The following is a 20,685-nucleotide window of genomic DNA, read 5'->3' as shown; positions in this document are numbered from 1 at the left end:
ATCTGTCACAATCTCGATCACTGCAGGGAGGGTCGCAGGGTCTGCCACAGCCACTCGGACACGGGGGGCTCCTGCCGTGGTCACCGCATCGGCGAAGGTGTCGTGCATAACCCATCCAAAATGGGAGCCCAAGTCCCTGACAATCGGCCGTAGCTCAGCAGCAAGTCCTGGAAAAACTAGTGTCACTGGGTGGCGAGGTATACGGAACCGAACATCAAAATCTGCTGCGCTGAATCCACGGTACCACGGGACTATCATGATAATCTTTCCATCCACCGATGTGGGGGAACCGGCAATCAGGTTGCTCGCAGCTTTCTCATTGGAGAGTTTGAGCCAGAAGATGCCCCTTCCCATAAGGGCCACCTCCTCAATATGGCCATCCTCTAGCAGGAGAGTGGACTGGAGCCAGTCCCTGATGGCTGCTCTGGAGGGAGAGTGTCCAATGACTCTACCGTAAACAGAGGTACGGGCAAAGTCAGTGGCAACCTCCTGCACACGGGATGATTGTTGCTCTGTCAGGATAACGCGGTAGGCATCTGGAGAGGGAGGGTCCGACTGGGCCTCCGGATCCGGGCAGGGGGCCGCCATACCGCCAAGACTAACTGCAAGCTTCCGATGAAGAACAGGCTGCCACCCCAAAAGGGGAGACGAAGCGGGAGGATGGCGCCTGGGTATGGAAGGGATGGTGGCGGAGGCGGAGGGTGGAGGCAGGGTGGGGAAGTGAAGCAGAGGGACGGGCGAAGCGAGGTGGGTGAACGGGGGGGGTCGGGTGAGGCGGGGTGAAGGGGTGAATCGGAGGGCGGGGGAGCGGAGTTTAAAAAAAAAAAAAAAAAAAAAGGCGAGAGGGGGTGGAGCGGAAGGAAGCGGGGGGAGCGGAATGGAGGCGAGGGGGGGTGGAAGGCGGAGTGGCGGAGAGGCGGGTGAGGGCGCGGGGGGCGGGGGGGAGCGGGATGGAGGCGGGGAGCGAGGGGGTCGGGTGGAGTGAGCGAGGCGGGTGAGCGAGGGGCGGGTCGGGTGAGCGAGGGGGGCGGGTGAGCGAGGGCGGGCGGGGGGGCGAGGGCGGAGAGGCAGGGGGCGGGGGATGGGAGGCGGCGAGCGAGGCGGAGGGATGGGTGGCGGGTGAGCGAGGCGGCGGGTGAGGGGGATGGCGAGCGGAAGGCGAGGGTGGAGAGACAGGGGGCGGGGGGTGGTCGCGGCGGGGGGGGGGGGCTAGGGAGTGGAGGTAGCTAGCGATGGGGAGAGGGAAGCTCGCAGGAGCGCTGCTGCCACTTGAAGCCCATTGCTTCAAGAAGAAGGAACAAGAACCTCCCTCAAACAATATCCATGGCTGTCCAATGCCTTTTTGTGTGGAGACTTTAACAACTCACCTGCCACTCAAGACAATACCACTCATCGTTCTCACATGATCCCCACTAAGCTTCGACATTGGGAAGATATGCTCTCATCCCTGCATGCAGAAGATCTATGGCTCTCAACAAGGGACAGAGATATGGGTTATACATATCATCACAATGCCTTTACTCACTACTGGGCTCGACTTGACAAATGGTATTTGCTGCATGCTCAGCAGTATGCTGATTTCACATGTACACTATGGGTTGATCATTCCCTCTTGCTATCTGATCATTTTCCAGTATGCTTGACATTATCTATAGCACGTCTGACAGATGATATGCCTTTTTTTGGTCGTCGACTGCTCCATGTTAACAGTGCTTATTTGCTTCATCAGCAATTTCAGAACATGGTGAGAGTGGCTGTCCGTCCCCTCCTCTCACATGCTCAGGAGGATATGGATTTTGCTTGGGTCAGTCTTGTTCATCGCTTGCAGGCTGTTATTCAAGATTATGGACGGAGCTACATGGGTAACCTCAGGCTCAAGCTGAAATGGGCTCAATCTCACAAGCAGCAAATGGATGCAATCAGTTCTCATAGACAGCTTACCTCTTCTGAACAGGATTCTTGTGCTTATGCGGTTCATATCATTCACCAAAATGATCTTCGCAAATTAAAGAAGTGGCAAATCCGAGCTCGCATGAAACCCCTTTTGGATAAGGGCTGCTCCTCCAAGGCCTTTTGTAAAAGTCTCCATGCGGATAGGCGAAAGGAGGATATTTGCAGGATCAAGAAAGATGATGGCACCTGGACCACTTCCAAATCAGAATTGGCATTGCAATGTTCTAGTCATTTCCAGCATCTCCTTTCTCTTCAGCCTGATCATTTGATACAAGTGAATGCAGCTAGGTCTCTATTTCTTATGCATGTCCAGCCCATATTGTCTCGGGAACAGGCTCATGCATTGGAGCAGCCTTTTATGCTTAGCGAACTGGATGATGCTTTGAGTCATCTACGTAAAAGCAGCTCTCCTGGTTGGGATGGATTGACTGTCGAATTTTTCCGTGCATTTTGGGGTGATCTCAAGAACACTCTTCTTCTAATGATCAATCATGCTTGGGCAGAACAATCTCTTCCTCCATCATGGAAACATGGCCTAGTCAAATTGATTCCCAAAAAAAGGTTGTGTGAGACGATGGCTGATTGGCGGCCTATATCTCTCATGCCTGTTATTGACAAACTCATCGCTAAAATGATTGTCCTCAGGGTTCGCTTCCTTTTGCAAGCAGGACTTCATCCTAGGCAGTATGGGTTTGTCCCCAGAAGGCAGATCACTGACAATATCTCCAATGCTTTGCTTGCGATTGAGTATGCCAAATATTCTAAACAAGATGTTCTCATTCTGCAAGTAGACATTGCGAAAGCATTTGATACTGTCCATTGGGATTTTATTTCTCAGACTATGCATAAATTGGGATTTGGCCCTCGGCTCGTCCATATCATCTACTGGCTCTATTCTCATGCCACGGCGCAGTGCCTGCTTGGTGGTGGATTGTCAAGAACCTGGACTATGACCCGCTGAGTGAGACAGGGTTGCCCTCTTAGTTCCTTACTGTATGCCATTGCTACCCATCCGTTACTGTTGCATATGGACTATCTTGTAGACACAAGACAGCTTCATGGTTTGCAAATTCCAGGGGCACAGTCATTTCTTGCACAGGCATATGCTGATGATTCATACTTTATGCCCAGGAATTCTCAAAGTGACCTTTCTCATTTGATGCATGCACTGAATGACTTTGGTATAGCTGCTGGACTGCATATCAATTTTCAGAAATCAAAACTTCTAGCTTTGAAAGAAGCTGATTGGCATGCACTTCTCTGGCCAGGCCACATTATCTCTTCCCATACTGTTGTGAGGAAGCTAGGCTACCCCATTGGCTGGAATATTACCCCACAACACCAGCTCAAATGGGTGCTTCAAAATATCAACAAGAAGCTGGAATACTGGCATCTGTCCACTTAGCCTCTACATGTTCGACTTCGGATAGTACAGTCCATCATTATGGCATATGTGCAATTCTATTTGCCTCTTCTTCCCTGGTCTTTTAAGCAGTTGGCTTCCTATATGTCACAGGCTATGGAGATATTTTGGAAAAGCAAATCTCATAAAAAGGCTTTGCGGCTACTACCAATGCAGTCTATTTGTTCACCCAAGACTCATGGGGGGCTGAATATTCTCAATCTCCAGGTTCATATGTTGGCAAGAAAGAGCACTATGATTGCTGATTTTTTTCAGCAAAAACAGCCATGGGCTATTATGTTAGCAGCCATGTGTGGAAACATGACGTCCCATGCATATGGGCATTGGATTACAGATCACTGGGAAGCAGTCATGACCACATTTCAGGGGAAAATTCCTGGTTTCCCTGTTTTGACTGCTTTTATTCATGATTGGAAGAGAATTCTCTCATATGCTAAATGGACAGGTGTTTCCTCTCATCACGGTAATTCTTTTTGCTTGGAAAGCATCCATTGGAGCAAGGTGTTTGAATCGCCTCTCACTTTACAGGCACCTATTAAAGCATACAATCTCATAAAATTGGGCATAAGATTTGTTGGCGATGTTGTGGATCAACAAGGATGTATGCTTTCATTTCCACAAGCTTGCAGGACATTCTCCTTGGGTCTGCATCATAGGTCCATTTGGAAAATACTTTCAACTATGTTGTAGCCATTTATTCCGGTTCCTCCACTGTTTGTACAGGATAGATTATTGGACTGGAATTTGACTTCCTTACCTCCTGCTACCCATACGCTTTCAATGCATAATCTGACCTCCTCGAAGGTTTACAGATTTCTTCTTCCACCGCCATGGATTGACAAGCATGCCAACACTCTTTGGAACTTGGATAGGCCTCTATCTTGGTGGCAATCACGACTCATGAAAATCTGGAAAGCCAAATTGCCATTAAAACAAAGGCTTTTCTTTTGGAGATGTATAGTGGGAGCTTTTTCCATTGGGGTGAAATTGGCAGCACGCCGCATTGCTTCCCCTTCCTGCCCCCGTTGCTCTCATCACCACGAGACAGTTCCTCACCTATTATGGTCTTGCCCACACTCTCGCATATTGATCACTCATGTTTCCCATTTGCTGCGGCTTCGGTTTTCCTCTATCAGATTTGGGAAACTCTTCTGGATGTTTGGATGCCTCTCATCTCAGATGTCCCCATTCCTCCTCTTCTTTCACTGGACTCGCTTTTGGGTACTATGGACCATTTGGACACAGAGACTGCATTCCAGGATGGGTCAACAGTTTCCTCAGGCATATATTTTCTTCAGAATATCCCTCAAGCAATCCTTATATGATAGTTTTGCTGCAAGGGACTTGGATGCTACTAGCCTTGAAGTGTTCTCTCACTGTTTTTGAGTTCTTCCATTGGGCTCTCCTTTGGAGTCTAATGTCATGTACATTAATTTTATGTTAATATAGTAATCTGCTTTCACCAAAAAAAAAAAAAGAGAGTGTGCATATGTGGATGTAAATGCATAGAGGCTTGATGACGTGGTTTCTTGTAAGTATAGTTGTGAAAGGCCTTGATACCTTCTTGTATATGTTTAGAGAGTTGTTGAGTGTGTGTTGTTGGAGATTGGGCATCCTGAATGAAGAAGCTACAGTTTCATCTGAATTGTGTATCTCTCCTCCCTTTGGACCTACATTTTGGTATCAGCAGAGCCAATGAAGGCCTTGTAGATCCATGAATGAGAGTTACAACTTCAAGGTTTGGCATACCACCATTGCTTGGATGAAAGAAGCTGCTGTAGTGTTGTTGGAACTTGGAAGGGTTCATGGCACATGCAGAGATTGAAGGAAAGCTTGGAAAGGAGAGAAGTGCCAATGGTGGGATCACAAATTAAAGTGAAATGATAGAGAGGCAGGGAATATTTGTGAGCTTGCAGGAAAACAGTTTGCTAATCTGAAATCGAAGAACAAAACGATAGGTTGCAAACCGAAGTACAAAGGTACATTTGCTGAAAATGAGTAAGTAGAAGCCCAACTTAATGAAATGACGCAATAAAAAACGCCATTGAGACCTGAGCATTTGAATGCAAAGCTTCCCATCCTGTGGAGTCCCTAGTGAATCGTGCAAGCCCAAATTCTAGTACTATGACCACTTCAGGATGTTCCTACCTCACACAAAGAAGAGATCTAGTGGCCCTAAGGGAGGCTTGCTCTAAGACCCAGAATAATGAACAATGCGATGAACTGGCATTTTGGGAACAACTGAGGTTAGGGCATTGGGAAGACATAGCGGGAGCCTCGGTACCTTCGAAGGCAGACTTACTTTAAGTTGCAGTCGCCTAGTCCTTGAGAAGCTGGGAGAACAATAGTCGTGCTGTGAAGATTTAATGATTCATCATATCCAGATGAGGTTTGCATTCCCTCTCCGTAGCCTCTCCATCCAGCTCCCGTAGCCTCTCCGTCCGTACAGCTCTCGTAGCCTCTCCGTCCGTACGGCCTTCCCGTAGCCTCTTTGTCCATACAGTCTCTCCCGTAGCTCTCCATTCATACAACCTCTCCGTACAGACGCCAGCCTCTCCTCTCCGTACAGCCTCTCCTCGTATAGCCTCCTCTCCCTGTACCGTACGACCTGTACCTTTGTCTGTCGTCGTCCATACCACAGCTCGGAGTCGTACATCCGTACCTCCCCCGTCAACACCTCTCCATACCTCCCGTCCGTACCTAGTCCTAGACCTCCCTAACCCTGAGTTGGACTAAACCCCCAACCCAACCCGGTGGTTAGGTTAAGCTAGGGGGTTCCACATACAGCCAATTATGGATTGGCCTACCCTCTCCTCCAAGTCCCCCTCAACTCCTTCAACATCCATCAGGACTCGGTACTCCACAATTACATCCATGACACCCTCTCCATATGCACGGAAATACCAACAAGAAGGCTCAAAACGACCCATCCTCAGGCAACAAGATCATACTTTTTATCTACAGCACGCAGTGAGAGAGCTATGATTGGAGCTGGCAGAAGTAAAGGCCCGACTTCACATTCTGGAAGGGCCTGGTAAGCAACCAGTAATTGATGAGGCTGTAAAATCTTGTAAGGATTCCCCCCCTACCCCCCAGCTAGTCTCTACAGTCAAAGATCTTGTTCACACTAAAGTACAAACTGCTAAAAAGGAATTGATTGTGGAAGTGGACAACAAAGCAAGTAAGTCTGATATTCAAGCAGAGATTAAGGAACACGAAGCTAGATGTGATAATGCGCTGAAGATTAGAATAGGGACTCCCAGAAGATTGGTACAAAGAGGAGGACACATATAGTGAAATATTGACAAAGATCAAAGCAAGCTTGCCCAACATTGAATGGGTGAATGATGATGAGCAGGATGATGGCGACTCCAGGCCAGCTTCTATTTTGCACTATAGAGGTCATGCAATCCTTACACTGAAGTCAAAAGACATGCGGATCAAGCTTCTTCGACAATCTTACAAGCTGAAGGGCACCAAAGTATGGATAGCAGAGGAGCTTACACAAGCTCAACTCAAGATTAAAGCAACTGAATTAGCTAAAGTCAGGGCTGCCAAAAAAGATGGAAAATGGGCAATTTACCGTGAAGGCATAGAACTAATCAGAGAGTTTAAATCAAAACCAAAAGACTCTCAGTCTTAAACTAATGTATGGCTGTTTACTTTTCCAGAATATCATGTAGGTACTCTAAAAATAATATGGGTTGCTTTTTGCACTCCTTGGGAACTGCCATGTGCCCTCCCTAAAGCAGATGTACTAGAGGGTTTCTTGCTGTCCCATAGACCTTTTGGTCTCCAGTGGACGTTAATAGACTTTCTTTCTTTCTTTCTTTCTTTCTTTCTCCGCCCTCCCTTCCTAGCACCCTCTCTCTCCCCTGCCCCCCCTTCTTTTTCTGCCTACCCAGCCCCTCCCCTCCCCTCCTCCCAGCCCCTTTCCCTCTCAGCCCCCCCTCTCCCCTCCTCTTTCTTTCTCTCTACACCCTCTGTTTGCCCCTTCCCTTTCCCCCTCTCCTCTCATTGCCCCTCCTAGCTTCTTCGTCCTTCTCCCTACCCTTCACAGGCTCTCCCCAACTCCAAAAAAGGGTCGAATGGAGCTCATTGTGTTCAAGTCAGCCTCACCTCCCTAATCGACAAATGGATCCCCATTCAGTCAATCAACGTCTACTTCCACCGGCCACAAAAGCTGTTATTTTTCCAAAATACGAGCTGTAGCGGCTCAAGAAAGACACTGAGGTTGAGTGTTCCACTTATTTTTTTGAACGTATACATGGGTCCCATCCTTCCAGATTACAAGTAAGGGACTGGATGCTCTCAACGTCACTTGGAATTCTCATCACTTGACAGATGTTCGCTTGCTAGGACAAGGTTTCTTCCAGCAGGTGGTCTTCAACTATCTGGATCTTCTACAGTGCTCAAGGCTAGTCCCTTGGCACGTAGCTCTTGGAGGATATTCTTGATGCCCTTTTCTTTGGGTTTTGATTCTATGGAGGAGGATAGTTGGGTCACTTCTCTTTTCTTTTTTTTTGGTAATTCCATGGACTTGTATTAGAAGATTAATATTGTACAAAGAGACTCTCCTAAAAGGGGAGAGCCCAAATTAAAAAACACAAATAAACTATCCCCATGCAGGACCTGTCTAGATCTCCTTCCTTACAGGCATCATACACAGATTGCCTTAAGGAAGCTCTAAAGAATTCATAGGGCTGATGGAAGTGTTTGTGCAAGTATGCCATATTATGTTCAGTCCAGAAGGTCCATAGAGCCCAAAATCTAATCCAGTGAAGGAGTAGAGAATAAGGTGTCAATGGAGTAGGACCAAAAAAAATTTCCAAATCTGGTATTCGGAAATCTAAGACGTAAGAACCTTGAAATCTTTGCAGTCAAAAGCCTGGAGCATTGACAAAACCATAATAAGTGTGGTACTGTCTCTGCATGTGCCTGGCATCATAAACAGGTAGCGGTGGCAGTTGCTATCTTCCTCTTAACCAAAGTAGTTCCAACTGGCAATGTTCCAGTAATGCAACGCCAAAGAAATAGTCTTTGTTTGAGAGGCAGCTTGGCCTTCCATAAAATACTCAAGTTCCTTGACCACCAAGAGAGGGGTCTTTGCATATGCCACAAATAATTTGCATGAGTGTATATCCACGGCATGGCTGCAGAAGTCTATATGTTGTCATAGAGGTGAGTTTGCTGATAGGCACAGGGCGCATATTCAGCCCTTTGGGACATAACGTCCACTCAGCTAACTTGTTATCATGTGAGAACTGGGGAATAGGCAACAAAGGCTGCAAAAGATCTTTAATTTTCTTCCAGATAGGCCTATGGTGCATTCCAAGATGGTATTTGGCCATGATCTGAGGAAAACTAAGAAGCTGCCCCTGATCATCTATCACATCTGCAATGCATCTGACACCCATTTTGCTCAAATTATATGATTTGATAGGCTCCTGACAGGAAGGGGAGGATCAAAAACTGCACTCCAATATATGCTCTCACTCCGCAAAGAGTTGTTATGGGGGTTTGCAGGATCCCATTTGATATTAGAGAGGACCTCTTTCTAATCATGAATGAGTGCCGAGGCAAAGGGGCAGTTTGGGATTTTCCCCATAAATTTTCCAAGTAAAAGCTCCCAGACATCCACTTCCCATTTACCATAAAAAAGTGTCTGCATAGTCTGACACATATAAGAAAGCATTCTTGTCCATGGTTGTGTTTGCTTAAAGAAGGTGAGCAGCATTGATACCTTTCGTGAGAGTGCACGATAGTGAATATTAAGCACATTCAAACTGCCACATTTCCAAGGAGAATAGATAAAGTCCATTTTCAACAAACAGAATGCCTTCTTGGAGGCCTTATTCTTCCATAGCATGTCCATGGCTTTTGACATATAGGCTGCAATTTCTTGATCTGTCCAATGTAAGAGTGGCAGAAAGAATTGTATGTATGCCATATCCATCAAAAGAGAAGTGACCATTGATGGATATGGTCACTTCTCTTTTCATTAGATTCCCTGGCCTCCCACAAGTATACCAACCCTCCTTGCCTCTATTAGAGCCATGTTTGGTTTGGTCACAGAGATCCCCTACCTTCCTGGCATGCCCACTCTAGCTCCAGACTTGTTGGCTCACAGAAACTCTTTTGCAGCTCTGGCAGAGATGGTAGAGTTTGTGAAGAGAGTGGGAGAGAGGTAAGGAGTCCCACTTGCAGCTTTCTCACATACACAATGGGGGAATACACACAAAGGTGGAGGCTGAAAACCGTTTTTCTCTTCTTAGTTGTGTAAGCCAAAAGAACTCTCTCACTTAGTACAAAAGGAATAGATGAACCCTATATGTGGGTCTCAAACCAAACTCAGCTAACCTAGGTGGCATACTAACTGAGCCACTAACTAGAGTACATAAAGATGGCTGTCATCCAGCTATTATTCATAGGCGGTGTACCAACCGCATCTGCAGCTAACAAGTCGGTGACATAAATGCACAACGGTCACCCTGGCATATCACGAGTGGAGCTCGATATCTCAACACTCCCCCTCAAGCTCAATCCCAATTCCTGCACACCAAGCAGGTCTTTGAACTTGCGCAGCTTCTCTACGCCCAATGCCTTCGTGAATATGTCAGCTACCTATTCCTCTATGCTGACATAAACTAGATCAATAAAACCTACTAGAACCTTCTCCCGCACATAGTGGTAATGCACCTCAATGTGCTTTGTTCTAGCATGATAGACTGGGTTATTTGCCAAGTGTATACTGCTCATGTTGTCACAATAAATGACAACTAGCCCTGATGCATATCATAAAGCAGCTTATGCAACCAAGCTGCCTCACATGCAGCCATTGCTACACCCCCGTATTCATCCTCTGTGCTTGACAAGGCAACTGTAGGCTGTTTCTTGCTACTCCAAGTGACTGCAGCACTTCCAAAAGAAAACACATATCCACTGGTAGATCGTCTATCAAAACTACTACCAGCCCAATCAGCATCAGTGTATCCATACAACTGTATCTGAACCCCAGTCTCATAAAATAGTCCATACTGCAATGTGGACTTCACATACCTCAGTATGCATCTAGCCGCATCCGAATGCGATTTCCTTGGAGCCTCTATAAACTGACTTACCAACCCAACAGCATAGCTCAAATCTGGCCTAGTAATAGTCATATAAATCAAACTTCCTACTATGCATCTGTACATAGTAGGGTCCTCCAGAAGCTAACCTGCATCTGAACTCAGCTTCACATTCTGCTCCAAGGAAACTGAAATAGGCTTACAGCCTATCATCCCATATTTGGACAGCATGTCCAATCCATACTGCCTCTACAAAAGCCATATCCCACTTGTGGATCTTATCACTTCAATGCCCAAGAAGTAACGCAGCTCTCCTAAATCCTTCATCTCAAACTTCTGCTTCAATAGCATTTTCATATGAAGGATATCTTCATCACTATCACCTGTGATGATCAAATCATCAACATAAATAACAAGCAGCATAATACCTTTCTCTGTTTTTCTCACATAAAGTGAGAAATCTGTCGTGAAAATCAGAAAACCAATAGTGACAAGATAGTGTCCTATCTTGTCAGACCATGCTCTGGGTGCTTGCTTCAAGCCATACAAGGCTTTCTTCAACTTGCAAACAAACTCAGGATGAACAGCATGCACCTAACCTGGTGGCTGCTCCATATAGACCTCCTCTTGCAAATCATCATGCAAGAAGGCATTCTTTACATCCATCTGATGTAAAGACCATCCCTTTGATGTAGCCATAGCAATGACTGCTCTTACAATTGCCATCCTTGCAACCGGATTGAATGTTTCTTCATAATCAATGCCATATGTCTGTGCATACCCTTTGACAACTAATCTTGCCTTGTATCTGCTCACAGAACCATCTGCATTGTGCTTCACCTTATAAACCCACTTGCAGCCAATTGCATTCTTGTCTTTAGGCAAAGGCACCAATTCCCATGTAGCATTTGCTTCCAAGGCATCCATTTCTTCATCCATGGCTTTCTCCCATTTTTCTTTTCCCATGGCTTGCTCAAAAGAAGTGGGTTCTGGTTCTTGTATCACTTTGACCATATAGGCATAGTGAATGGCTGTAAATCCATCATATTTCAGCCTATCCACAGGATAACTCTGGTAGACCTGCGCAAAATAGGCTCACTACCAGGTACTCTCAAAACATCCCTTGTCTTCCTTACTCAAGGTGTAACAACAGAAGGAATACCCAACTCATCATCAAGGCTCTGTTCTGAGCCACTGGATTCACCATCCACATAAGAATGACTTGCATTCACATCAACCATGGGCTATCTACTTTCTCTTTTCCTTTTCATGATACTTGCATACCACTATCTGCATTGCTTTGAGGAGATTCTCCTGATCTCAATCTGCCTGTCCATGGCGAAGTATGTGAACCACTGCTAGAGGACACTACAGGTCCACTAATATTTTGTGATTGCTGCTGTGAATTATGTGCAGCATTACCATTTTGTGCATCTACATCATCGATCACATTTACTGGTTTATACCAGCTGCTCATCTCATCAAAAACAACATCTTTGCTCACTGTAAACTTACGAGTAGAAGGATTATAGCATCTATACCCTTTCTGTTGCAGAGAATATCCAATAAAGATGCACTTCTCAGCTTTTGGATCCAACTTAGATCTCAACTCATCTGGCACCTGAACATAGGCAATGTAACAAAAAACTTTCAAATGAGAAATATATGGTTTCCTACCAGTATATCTCTCCTCTGGCGTCATGCCATGTATTGCTGCAGTGGGAGTCCTATTCATTATGTATACTGCTATAGCAACTGCTTCAGCCCAATAAAAATGTGGCAGGTCTTTTTCGTTAAGCATGGCACGAGATACCTCTCCAATATGCATGTTTTTCCTTTCTGCAAGTCCATTTTGCTATGGAGTGACTGCATGAATATTACTGCTTTATGCCATGCTCCTGTAGGAACCTTGCAAACTCATTTGAGAGGTACTCTCCCCCTCCATCTGACCTTAGGCATTTTATTTGCAGGCCTGTTTCTTTTTCAACCATAGCTTTAAAAGCTTTGAAATACCCAAGCACTTCACTTTTCTTTTTCATAAAATACACCAAAACTTTTCTGCTGTAGTCATCAATAAAAATGACAAAATAATGACAGCCTCCAATAGATGCAGCTTTAGTAGTCCACACATTAGAGTGGATTAATTCCAATGGCCTCTTACTCTCTTGAACATGTCTAGGAAATGGTTTCCTTGCCTGTTTTCCAAATTGACAGGCTTCGCATACCTTATGCATTTCTGCAATCTTGTACTTAGGCAATCCTGCAACAATATTTTGGGCCTGCATTAATTTAAGTCGCTGTACATTAACATGACCAATGCGTTTATGCCAGATATCAATATCTGCAACTAAACCGGTCCCATGTGCAAATATTACTGCACTCAATTCAGGCATGTCCGCATCCCACGTAAACATCTTGCCCTTCTTCTTCCCTTTTGCTATCAAGCGACCTTTATTTTTCATATCCTCAACAAAGCATCCATGAGGATTAAATCTGACCTGCAAGCCCTGTTCAATCATTTGACCAACAGAAACTAGGTTCTTGGTGATGTTCGGGACATGAAATACATCAGACAGGTATTTCATGTCCCGAACATCACCAAGAACATCTTGGTGATGTTCGGGACATGAAATACATCAGACAGGTATTTCTTTTTCCCATCTGCACAGACAAAGGAATTTTACCAATCTGCACAATAGGATGTGCAGTATCATCACCAGTCTCCACAAATCCTGGTTTTTTCATTTTCCTTGCATCCTGCATTCATTCTGCATGACCTGTCATGTGGTTTGACGCACCTGAGTCAACATACCACACATCATTGCTTTCTTCTGCACTTGTCACAAAATTGGTCATGTGCTGCACCATAAACAAATGCTCATTTCTGTCATCACCGTGTCTACTAGAGGATGCATAATTGCCTACTGCAATTTTCCATTCATAATGTCATTCTGCTTTTTATAGCAATCTTTAGCCATATGACCCATTTTACCACAGTAGTAGCATTCAACATTGCTATTTGCATTTTGGCCTCTCTGCCATCCACCACGACCTCTTTGGCTCCCCCTGCCTCTAAGGTTACCACGTCCTCCTCCATAGGACTAGTTTTCTTGAATTTGCTGCATATTCTGATTTCTGCCACGGCCTCCAGATCGGCCTGCTCTAACCTTTGCCTTTACCTCTTCTAGCATTTGAGTAGAAGACAGTTTCTTTTGAAGTTCCTCCTGAAGAAGATGCACCACCATTTCTCCGCTCTTCAGAAATTAGAAGAGCAATCAACTCCTCAAAATCAGAAAATTTTTCACGGACGGCAATGGATGTCCGGAATTGTGCATAATCCTTTCCTAGACCATTCAAGGTCACAGAAACTAAATCATCATCTTCCATTGGCGACCCAATGGAAGCAAGTGCATCTGCAATCTTCTTCACCTTCATGTGGTAGTCATTGATGCTCATATTTTCTCTCTGCACATTATGCAACTCCTGCTTGAGCTGCATTTTCCTAGCTTGCGTATTTGTGCTGTACATTTTTGTCAAAGTATCCCATGCCTCCTTCGGCGTGCTTGCATCCTGAATATGCACAATCATAGAATCTGAAATACTGATAGGTAGCCAGTACATAACTTTTCTGGCTCTCTCATGCCATCCTTTAAATGCCTGCAACTCCTGTTGATTGGGAACATTAGGAATAATTGGTTCTTGTTCAGCTCCAGTAATGAACTCCCAATAGCCTTTTCCCTTGAGGAAATTCATCATTCTAAACTTCCATGCTTGGAAGTTATTCTTGTCAAGCTTTTCAGTGACCACCTGTGAAAGAGCATTAGACGCCATTACAAAACACTGCAAAAATATTATGTCACTGCAAAAAACACTTCTTCTGTCTCACAAGGACGGATCTGCAAAACTGACGAAAGTGCTATTTGACTACACAGTCACTTCCTAGTGACGATTTTGCATCAACAGGCAATAAGAATGATTATGTCACTCCCAATATCTCTGCGCATAGGCATACGATGCAATTTCTGCAGCAACTTTTCACCGACCTGCAGAACAATGGTCGCACAGCCAAAACAGGGCACCTTTTTGAGTGCCTGCGGAAAACTTTTGCCACCAAAATGGGCCCCGAAATGGCCTCGAATCCAAAAACTAGTGTTACCAAGGGCTTCACCCTTGCCCGTAGCATATAATACCCTCTCGCCGCACCGCGAAGGGCGTCTCAATCTGAGACAGTGCACTCTTGCACTTTCCGGCTGTTCTACCTGTAGAGATTTACTTCCAAACTCGAAAAAGGAAAGCAACACTGATCCTCTTACCAAGACACTGCGAACTTGGTTTGCTTCCTTGAGCTCCTTACCACGAACCGAGCTCTGATACCATGTGAAGAGAGTGGGAGAGAGGTAAGGAGTCTCATTTGCAGCTTCTCACATACACAATGGGGGAATACACACAAAGGTGGAGGCTGAAAACCGTTTTTCTCTTCTTAGTTGTGTAAGTCAAAAGAACTCTCTCACTTAGTACAAAAGGAAAAGATGAACCCTATATGTGGGTCTCAAACCAAACTCAGCTAACCTAGGTGGCATATTAACTGAGCCACTAACTAGAGTACATAAAGATAGTTGTCATCTAGCTATTATTCATGGGCGGTGTACCAACCGCATCTGCAGCTAACAAGTCGGTAACATAAATGCACAACGGTCACCCTGGCATATCATGAGTGGAGCTCGATATCTCAACAGAGTTTGACATGGAGGAGGAGTTTGTTCCCTCCACTTGAGGGGAGGATGTTATCGGGATTCCTATAGACAGAGTCTCCCCTCTGTAGGTGTGGGGATTCTTTCCTCTATTGATGATCCTCCACTTGACAGGAGGTGTTTTTCGCATGAGAGGATTGTATTCACCACCAGTTCAGATAAGTCTTTCATCCGACCTCCTCTCGTCGATGAGGATTGTAAGCTGGAATGTTTAGGGCCTAGGTGGTGTCCCACATCACCGCCGCAGGCAGCTGATTCATAACCAGCTTCATCCAAGTGTAATCCATGCTTCTATAGACATACTCTTTCTTCGAAAATACAAACTAGATGCTAGAGATTGTGCTAAGTTAGGCAAGTTACTTTCAGGACACACTTTACGGTCGCCTACTCTTGGTACTAGCAGAGGTACTTGCATTTCTATTTCTTCCACTATGCTCCCCTCGGTGGTTGGACACAGGGTTATTATTCCCTCTAGAGCTCAGTGGATTATTTTATTGATTGGGGGATGTAAGGTTGGCTTGCTAAACCTGTATATCCCATACATTAGAGGGGACTGTGTCCTTCTATGGAAGGAACTGCTCTCTCGGTCCTCTGGTTCAGATTCTCGGATTATTGGAGGTGATTTCAACATGGTTGAGATGCCTTCAATTAAAAAGGGGGCAGAGAAGGTGGGATTCACTCGTTGGAGAGAGCAACATGGAATGCCTTCCTATTTTAGTTCAGTGGCAGAGATGCTTGGTATGATGATGCTTTTCACACTCAGCCATAGGCACTCCTGTTTTCTTGGTCAAACATGAGGGTGCAGATGCCATGCACGGATCGATAGATTTTGTGTGGATGATTGGGCTCTGCATAGAGGTGGGTCAGTATGCATTAGCACTGCGCTGTCCACTTCATACCATTTTTCAGGTGTTTTGATGGTTTCAGAACACGAGAGCAAACTGTTGTGCTAGAGAGATGCCCACCCCAACCTGGGATCCTGGGTATCTAATGGAAACACCCCTCTGAATTCAAGTGAATCCTATGTCAATCCCCCAATCTGAAGTGTCCTCATCACTAATCCAAAAGCCATTCAATTTGTTCCAATTAATATGAGCCTCTGCTGCAGTGCAAAATAGGTTGTATATCTCAGCACGAGACCTATCGGGAACTTCCTTTGGAGTGGTTTGGATGGCACCTCAGATGTTGAAGCCAGGGTGGCTTGGGAGACCCTCATTCTCCCCACAGGGAAAGGAGGTCTCAATATTATTGATCCCAACTTGCAGGGTATGGCTTTGCTCTGCTAGCTTGTAGTGAGAGGATTGATGCTTGGACACGAGCCTTGAAAAGTTTTTTTCTTACATAGTATTTAGTCTTGTACACCTTCTCACGGGGGAGATTGGATGGACAGCTCAAGATTGATTTTTACTTCAGCCCATCGTAGATCTCCCTCTTCCCCTCTCATGGCTTCCATTCTGAAAGCTTGGGGCAGCTTCAAAGACACTCTTCGGAGAAATACACCCTCCTCTCAACGAAGAAATAGACAGGCAGCCAGTCATGTGGAATGAATCTATATTGGATGAGCGTGGCAGATCGCCAGGAGTGTCACATTATATGCAGTGGTCTAGATGGGAGAGGGGACCTCCTTCCACTGTAGGTACCTGGAAGGCTTTTAGAAAGCTTCCAGAGGATCAAAGACTCTTATTAGTTGGTCACCTCAGAGGAGTGTAGTCGGGATGAAGCAGATAGAGGCAGCCATACCAGCAGAGTGGATAGATACAGATGACATGCGGATCACAGAGTCCACTTGGTTGGGAGCTTTCACGGGGACGGGTGTTCCCTTACAGGTTATTGCCTTGCGGGATGCACATGAGGAGTCCCTTGTCTTTGATGTTCAGTCGGGAGGCAGACTTCTCAGATCTTCAGATGATATTCTTTTGGAGATTGCCTTCCAGCCTGTTAGGATTGTAGATTACATGGAGTGGGGCACGGACTCACAGTGGTATCTTGATCCTTACCCTGTTCTCCTGGCACTTGGGTCTTGGAGACTCTGGTTATATGGTGGTTCTCCCATTAGGTTCTCGCAGTGGGACCCAGGGAAGTGGAAATGGATCGATAGAGCGCACGGAGAGAAGAGCATCTCCTTCTTTCGTTACACAATCAAAAATGGGAAGAGATTTGAGCTTAGCAGTAGAGATTGGAGGGGGATAGTTTTCATATTTACGCAGAGGTGCATAAAAAGTTTTGGACGAGGCTCTAGAAATTCCTTAGAAATAGAAAGATCACTCTCTTTTTTGGCCTTCTATTCATGGAGAGATTGCAGTGAACTTGTGGAGATCCAGGTGCGGGACTGACTCTACTTGTCCTCGATGCCACATAGCAGTTGAGTCAGTTCAACATTGCCTTTGGGAGTGCAGATAGGCGAGGACGATCTGAAACAGTGTTGCCAGGATTCTTTGCATATTTCATAGAGCACCCTTCTTCATGACTTGGGGATCAATGGTATGGTTATCTCTTACTGGCCCTTAGGTGTTTTTTAAGGGACATGATTCAAACTCATCCTTCATTATACTACAACACTATGTGGAGTCATGCTCTCTCCTGGATGTCCCCTTCACCCCTTTTAGAGTTGCTCATGCCAGGTAGACACACCTTGGGAGATTCTGGCTAGCATTGCAGCTTGGCATATTTGGAGGGCCAGATGTACGGAGGCAATGGAGGGCTCACAGGTTCACCCTTTCCAGTCTATGGCCAGTATATGGACTGATACTATACACACACTGATGGCCATCTAGGCGAGCATGCAGAGATCCTCCAGATCAGCTACAGCCAGGAGATATTTTTTTTCCATGGTTGAAGAGGATCTCCGTTCTTCTCTAAGTCTTCTTCAGGGTTGAGGTGGCATTTTCAGCCTCCACCTTGGATTTTTGTTAGCTCCTTTGGAGCTGTTTTTTATCTCATGCATGACATGATGTACTCCCGCATTTGAGCTTGCTCTTGCATCTTTCAATCATACTTAATGCAGTAATCTTTTTGGAAAAAAAGAAAATCCTTGCTGCGCTCTGACAACTCTAGAGGCAATGAGGGATCGTCTCTAGAAAACCAGCAAAGCAGCAATGACATTGCCCCTCCACCCGCATCTGTGTCAAGGTGTATGGATGGCAGTACGGATGGAAAGGCAGTGTACGGAGCTATTTGCAGGAGCAACGTATGGAAATCTGTCAAAAGTCAGCAAAACGTAAGTGAGATTGCTTGTATCTTCTGATCTGTTTCTCAGAATGAAATTCTGAGAGCACGAACAGCTCCTATGGGGGGGTAAAACTCCAGTACAACTTCTCAAACTCCTCCGCGTTGCCGGACGCAGCTACAAAACTTCTGGTATCCAAAATTGCCTGAAAAAACTGTGCGCGCGATGCAAAACGAAGTCGCCCAGCTTCCTGGTGCAAAATCTCGCAACAAAACTAAACATCGAAATCATGCGAAGCTCATGGGAGCTTAGGACAGCCAAAAGAGAAGTCGACCAGCAAGAACTAACTTCTTCTCTACAACGGAAGTGCAACAGGAGCACGCAGGAGAACGGGGAAGGAAGTGACAGGGCTGGAATGACTAGCTCTGATACCACATGTAGGAACAAGAATGGAGAAGGGTTGTGAACACAAGAGAAGAACAAGTGAACACAAGTGAACTCCAACTGAAATGTTCAACCAAATGAAGTACAAGTACTTGGTATACATAGTCCAAGTACTAGAGTAGACAAAAACTCTAAAATAGACTAAGTCATGGTTTATCATACACCACCATATCATTGTGTATATCTCTACAATTTATACATATATTTCAACTTTCTCTAGATGAGTTAAAGGTAAGAATGCACCTATAACTCTCTATATACATCTTTATTGCATCTTCAACATGGCCATGCTCCACCAACAAACTTTCTGCAACCTGAATGGTCAATGCAAGATTTGTATTAGTCTTTTATCAATGAATGCATGCACATATAAACTAATGCATGAAAATGTGCTACATAAATGCAAAGACAAAATCACTCAAAATCATGAAAGTAGTGTAGCAAAAGGTTATAAAAGAAGTTGTTCATGAACCATAGAGAGCAAGGGTGAAGGAAGAAGAGAGATTCCATTGCCCCCAACAAAACCAAAACCGCCTCCTTTTTTAGTCATCCACCTCTCCCCTAAAAACCCCCCAACCTCCTTCATTTGTCCCCTTCTCTTCTAGACATCTCTTGGTGATTTTATTAACATCATGTCTCAGGCTCTTAGACCACCTAACCACTCTACCCTCCCTATGAACATGGTTGGCTTCAACCCACACTTAATTTTACACAATTCATCCCTAACTCATCCGATTTTTCAGATTTTGATCACACCCCAAAGTACACAAAACTCTCCCTCTTCCTCTGGACTCCTTAGCGAAGAGGGGTCCTAGCTACTCATGCAAAAGCATCCCTTTCACACAAACAAAATTTTTGCATAACATATTCCCCCCCCAGTGGTTTAGTACGAAGTGCGTGCTCAACAACTACATCAGCTCAATGTCCCAAGAAAAGGCCATCAACTTGTATAAAAAACAAAATGTGTAAATTCACCATTCACTATAAAAGAGCTTATCAAAGGAATCAAGGCCCTCCCAGCCCCTACCAAATGATCCTTGCCTGTTTGCAGTCCCATAAGCAATGCTAAATAGACTCCTCAATAGAAAGGCATGTCGAATCTGCCCCAAGCATGGACCTCCCACTGGTTCACCGCCGCAATCCCTCCATGAATAGAAAGCCAAAAGAAAAGAATGATTTTGCTATCCCGGAGGGATTTCTAGACTCTCTCCCAAAAGGATTTTGCAAATAAGTAGAAACCTTAAAATTCTCTCAAGGAGAAATCTGGCGCAGTCTAGCCTTCTGGCTTTCAGCCTCGAAGGCTGAGCTGAAATCCCCTGGAATTACTATCATGTATCAAAGAAGGGGAGGATTTTCTCTCGATGCCCTGCATCAATCCATTCCCACTGCCCAGGGTCCCACTGCAAATACTTTATAGGGACACCTCCATAGAGCCAAACTCTACATGAACCCAAGGGAATGTGACTTGGGTCAAGGTCTAGATACCATCCTAAAGCCAAAAAACATTGCTTCATATGACTAGATGAAGATGAAGGTGCCAAATATGTCTCACCAAAGAAGACACCTCATAAGTCACCTAGGAGGAAGTCTGTACATATTGCTACAGGTGTCAAAGATAGCGATGGATGTGATAAAGATGATGAGGATGAAGTTTCTCTATCATCTTTTATCGGGAAGGCATTGCACAAGGTATCACATGAGTTTTTTCCCCCAAAAAATAGACTTCTGTTAAGTATTTAAAAAACCCTACAAGAGCAAGCGGATATACATCATGCATGGCATGAACAAAACAACCACCCAAAATGGATCAGCTGAAAACCCTCAATACAAACTAGAAAGAAAGCAAGGAGGAGGCTGAAAATGCCACCTCAACCCTGC

General features: G+C 45.1%; 1 protein-coding gene across 1 annotated transcript in view; it reads right to left on the bottom strand.

Annotated features, from left to right (window-relative positions):
* The window catches only part of LOC147899315 (intraflagellar transport protein 172-like), a 440,631-nt gene that overhangs the window by 225,593 nt on the left and 194,353 nt on the right, over positions 1 to 20,685 (bottom strand). The window contains exon 20 of the mRNA XM_087377692.1: positions 19,051 to 19,121. Within this exon, the coding sequence (XP_087233818.1) occupies positions 19,051 to 19,121 (71 nt within the window). The remainder of the gene's footprint in view (positions 1 to 19,050; positions 19,122 to 20,685) is intronic.

This window comes from Dipteris shenzhenensis, chromosome 8, assembly GCF_047967505.1.
Source record: "Dipteris shenzhenensis isolate YYH24624 ecotype China chromosome 8, Dip_SZ_1.0, whole genome shotgun sequence".
NCBI lineage: Eukaryota > Viridiplantae > Streptophyta > Polypodiopsida > Gleicheniales > Dipteridaceae > Dipteris > Dipteris shenzhenensis.
This window is presented reverse-complemented; position numbering and strand designations above follow the sequence as displayed.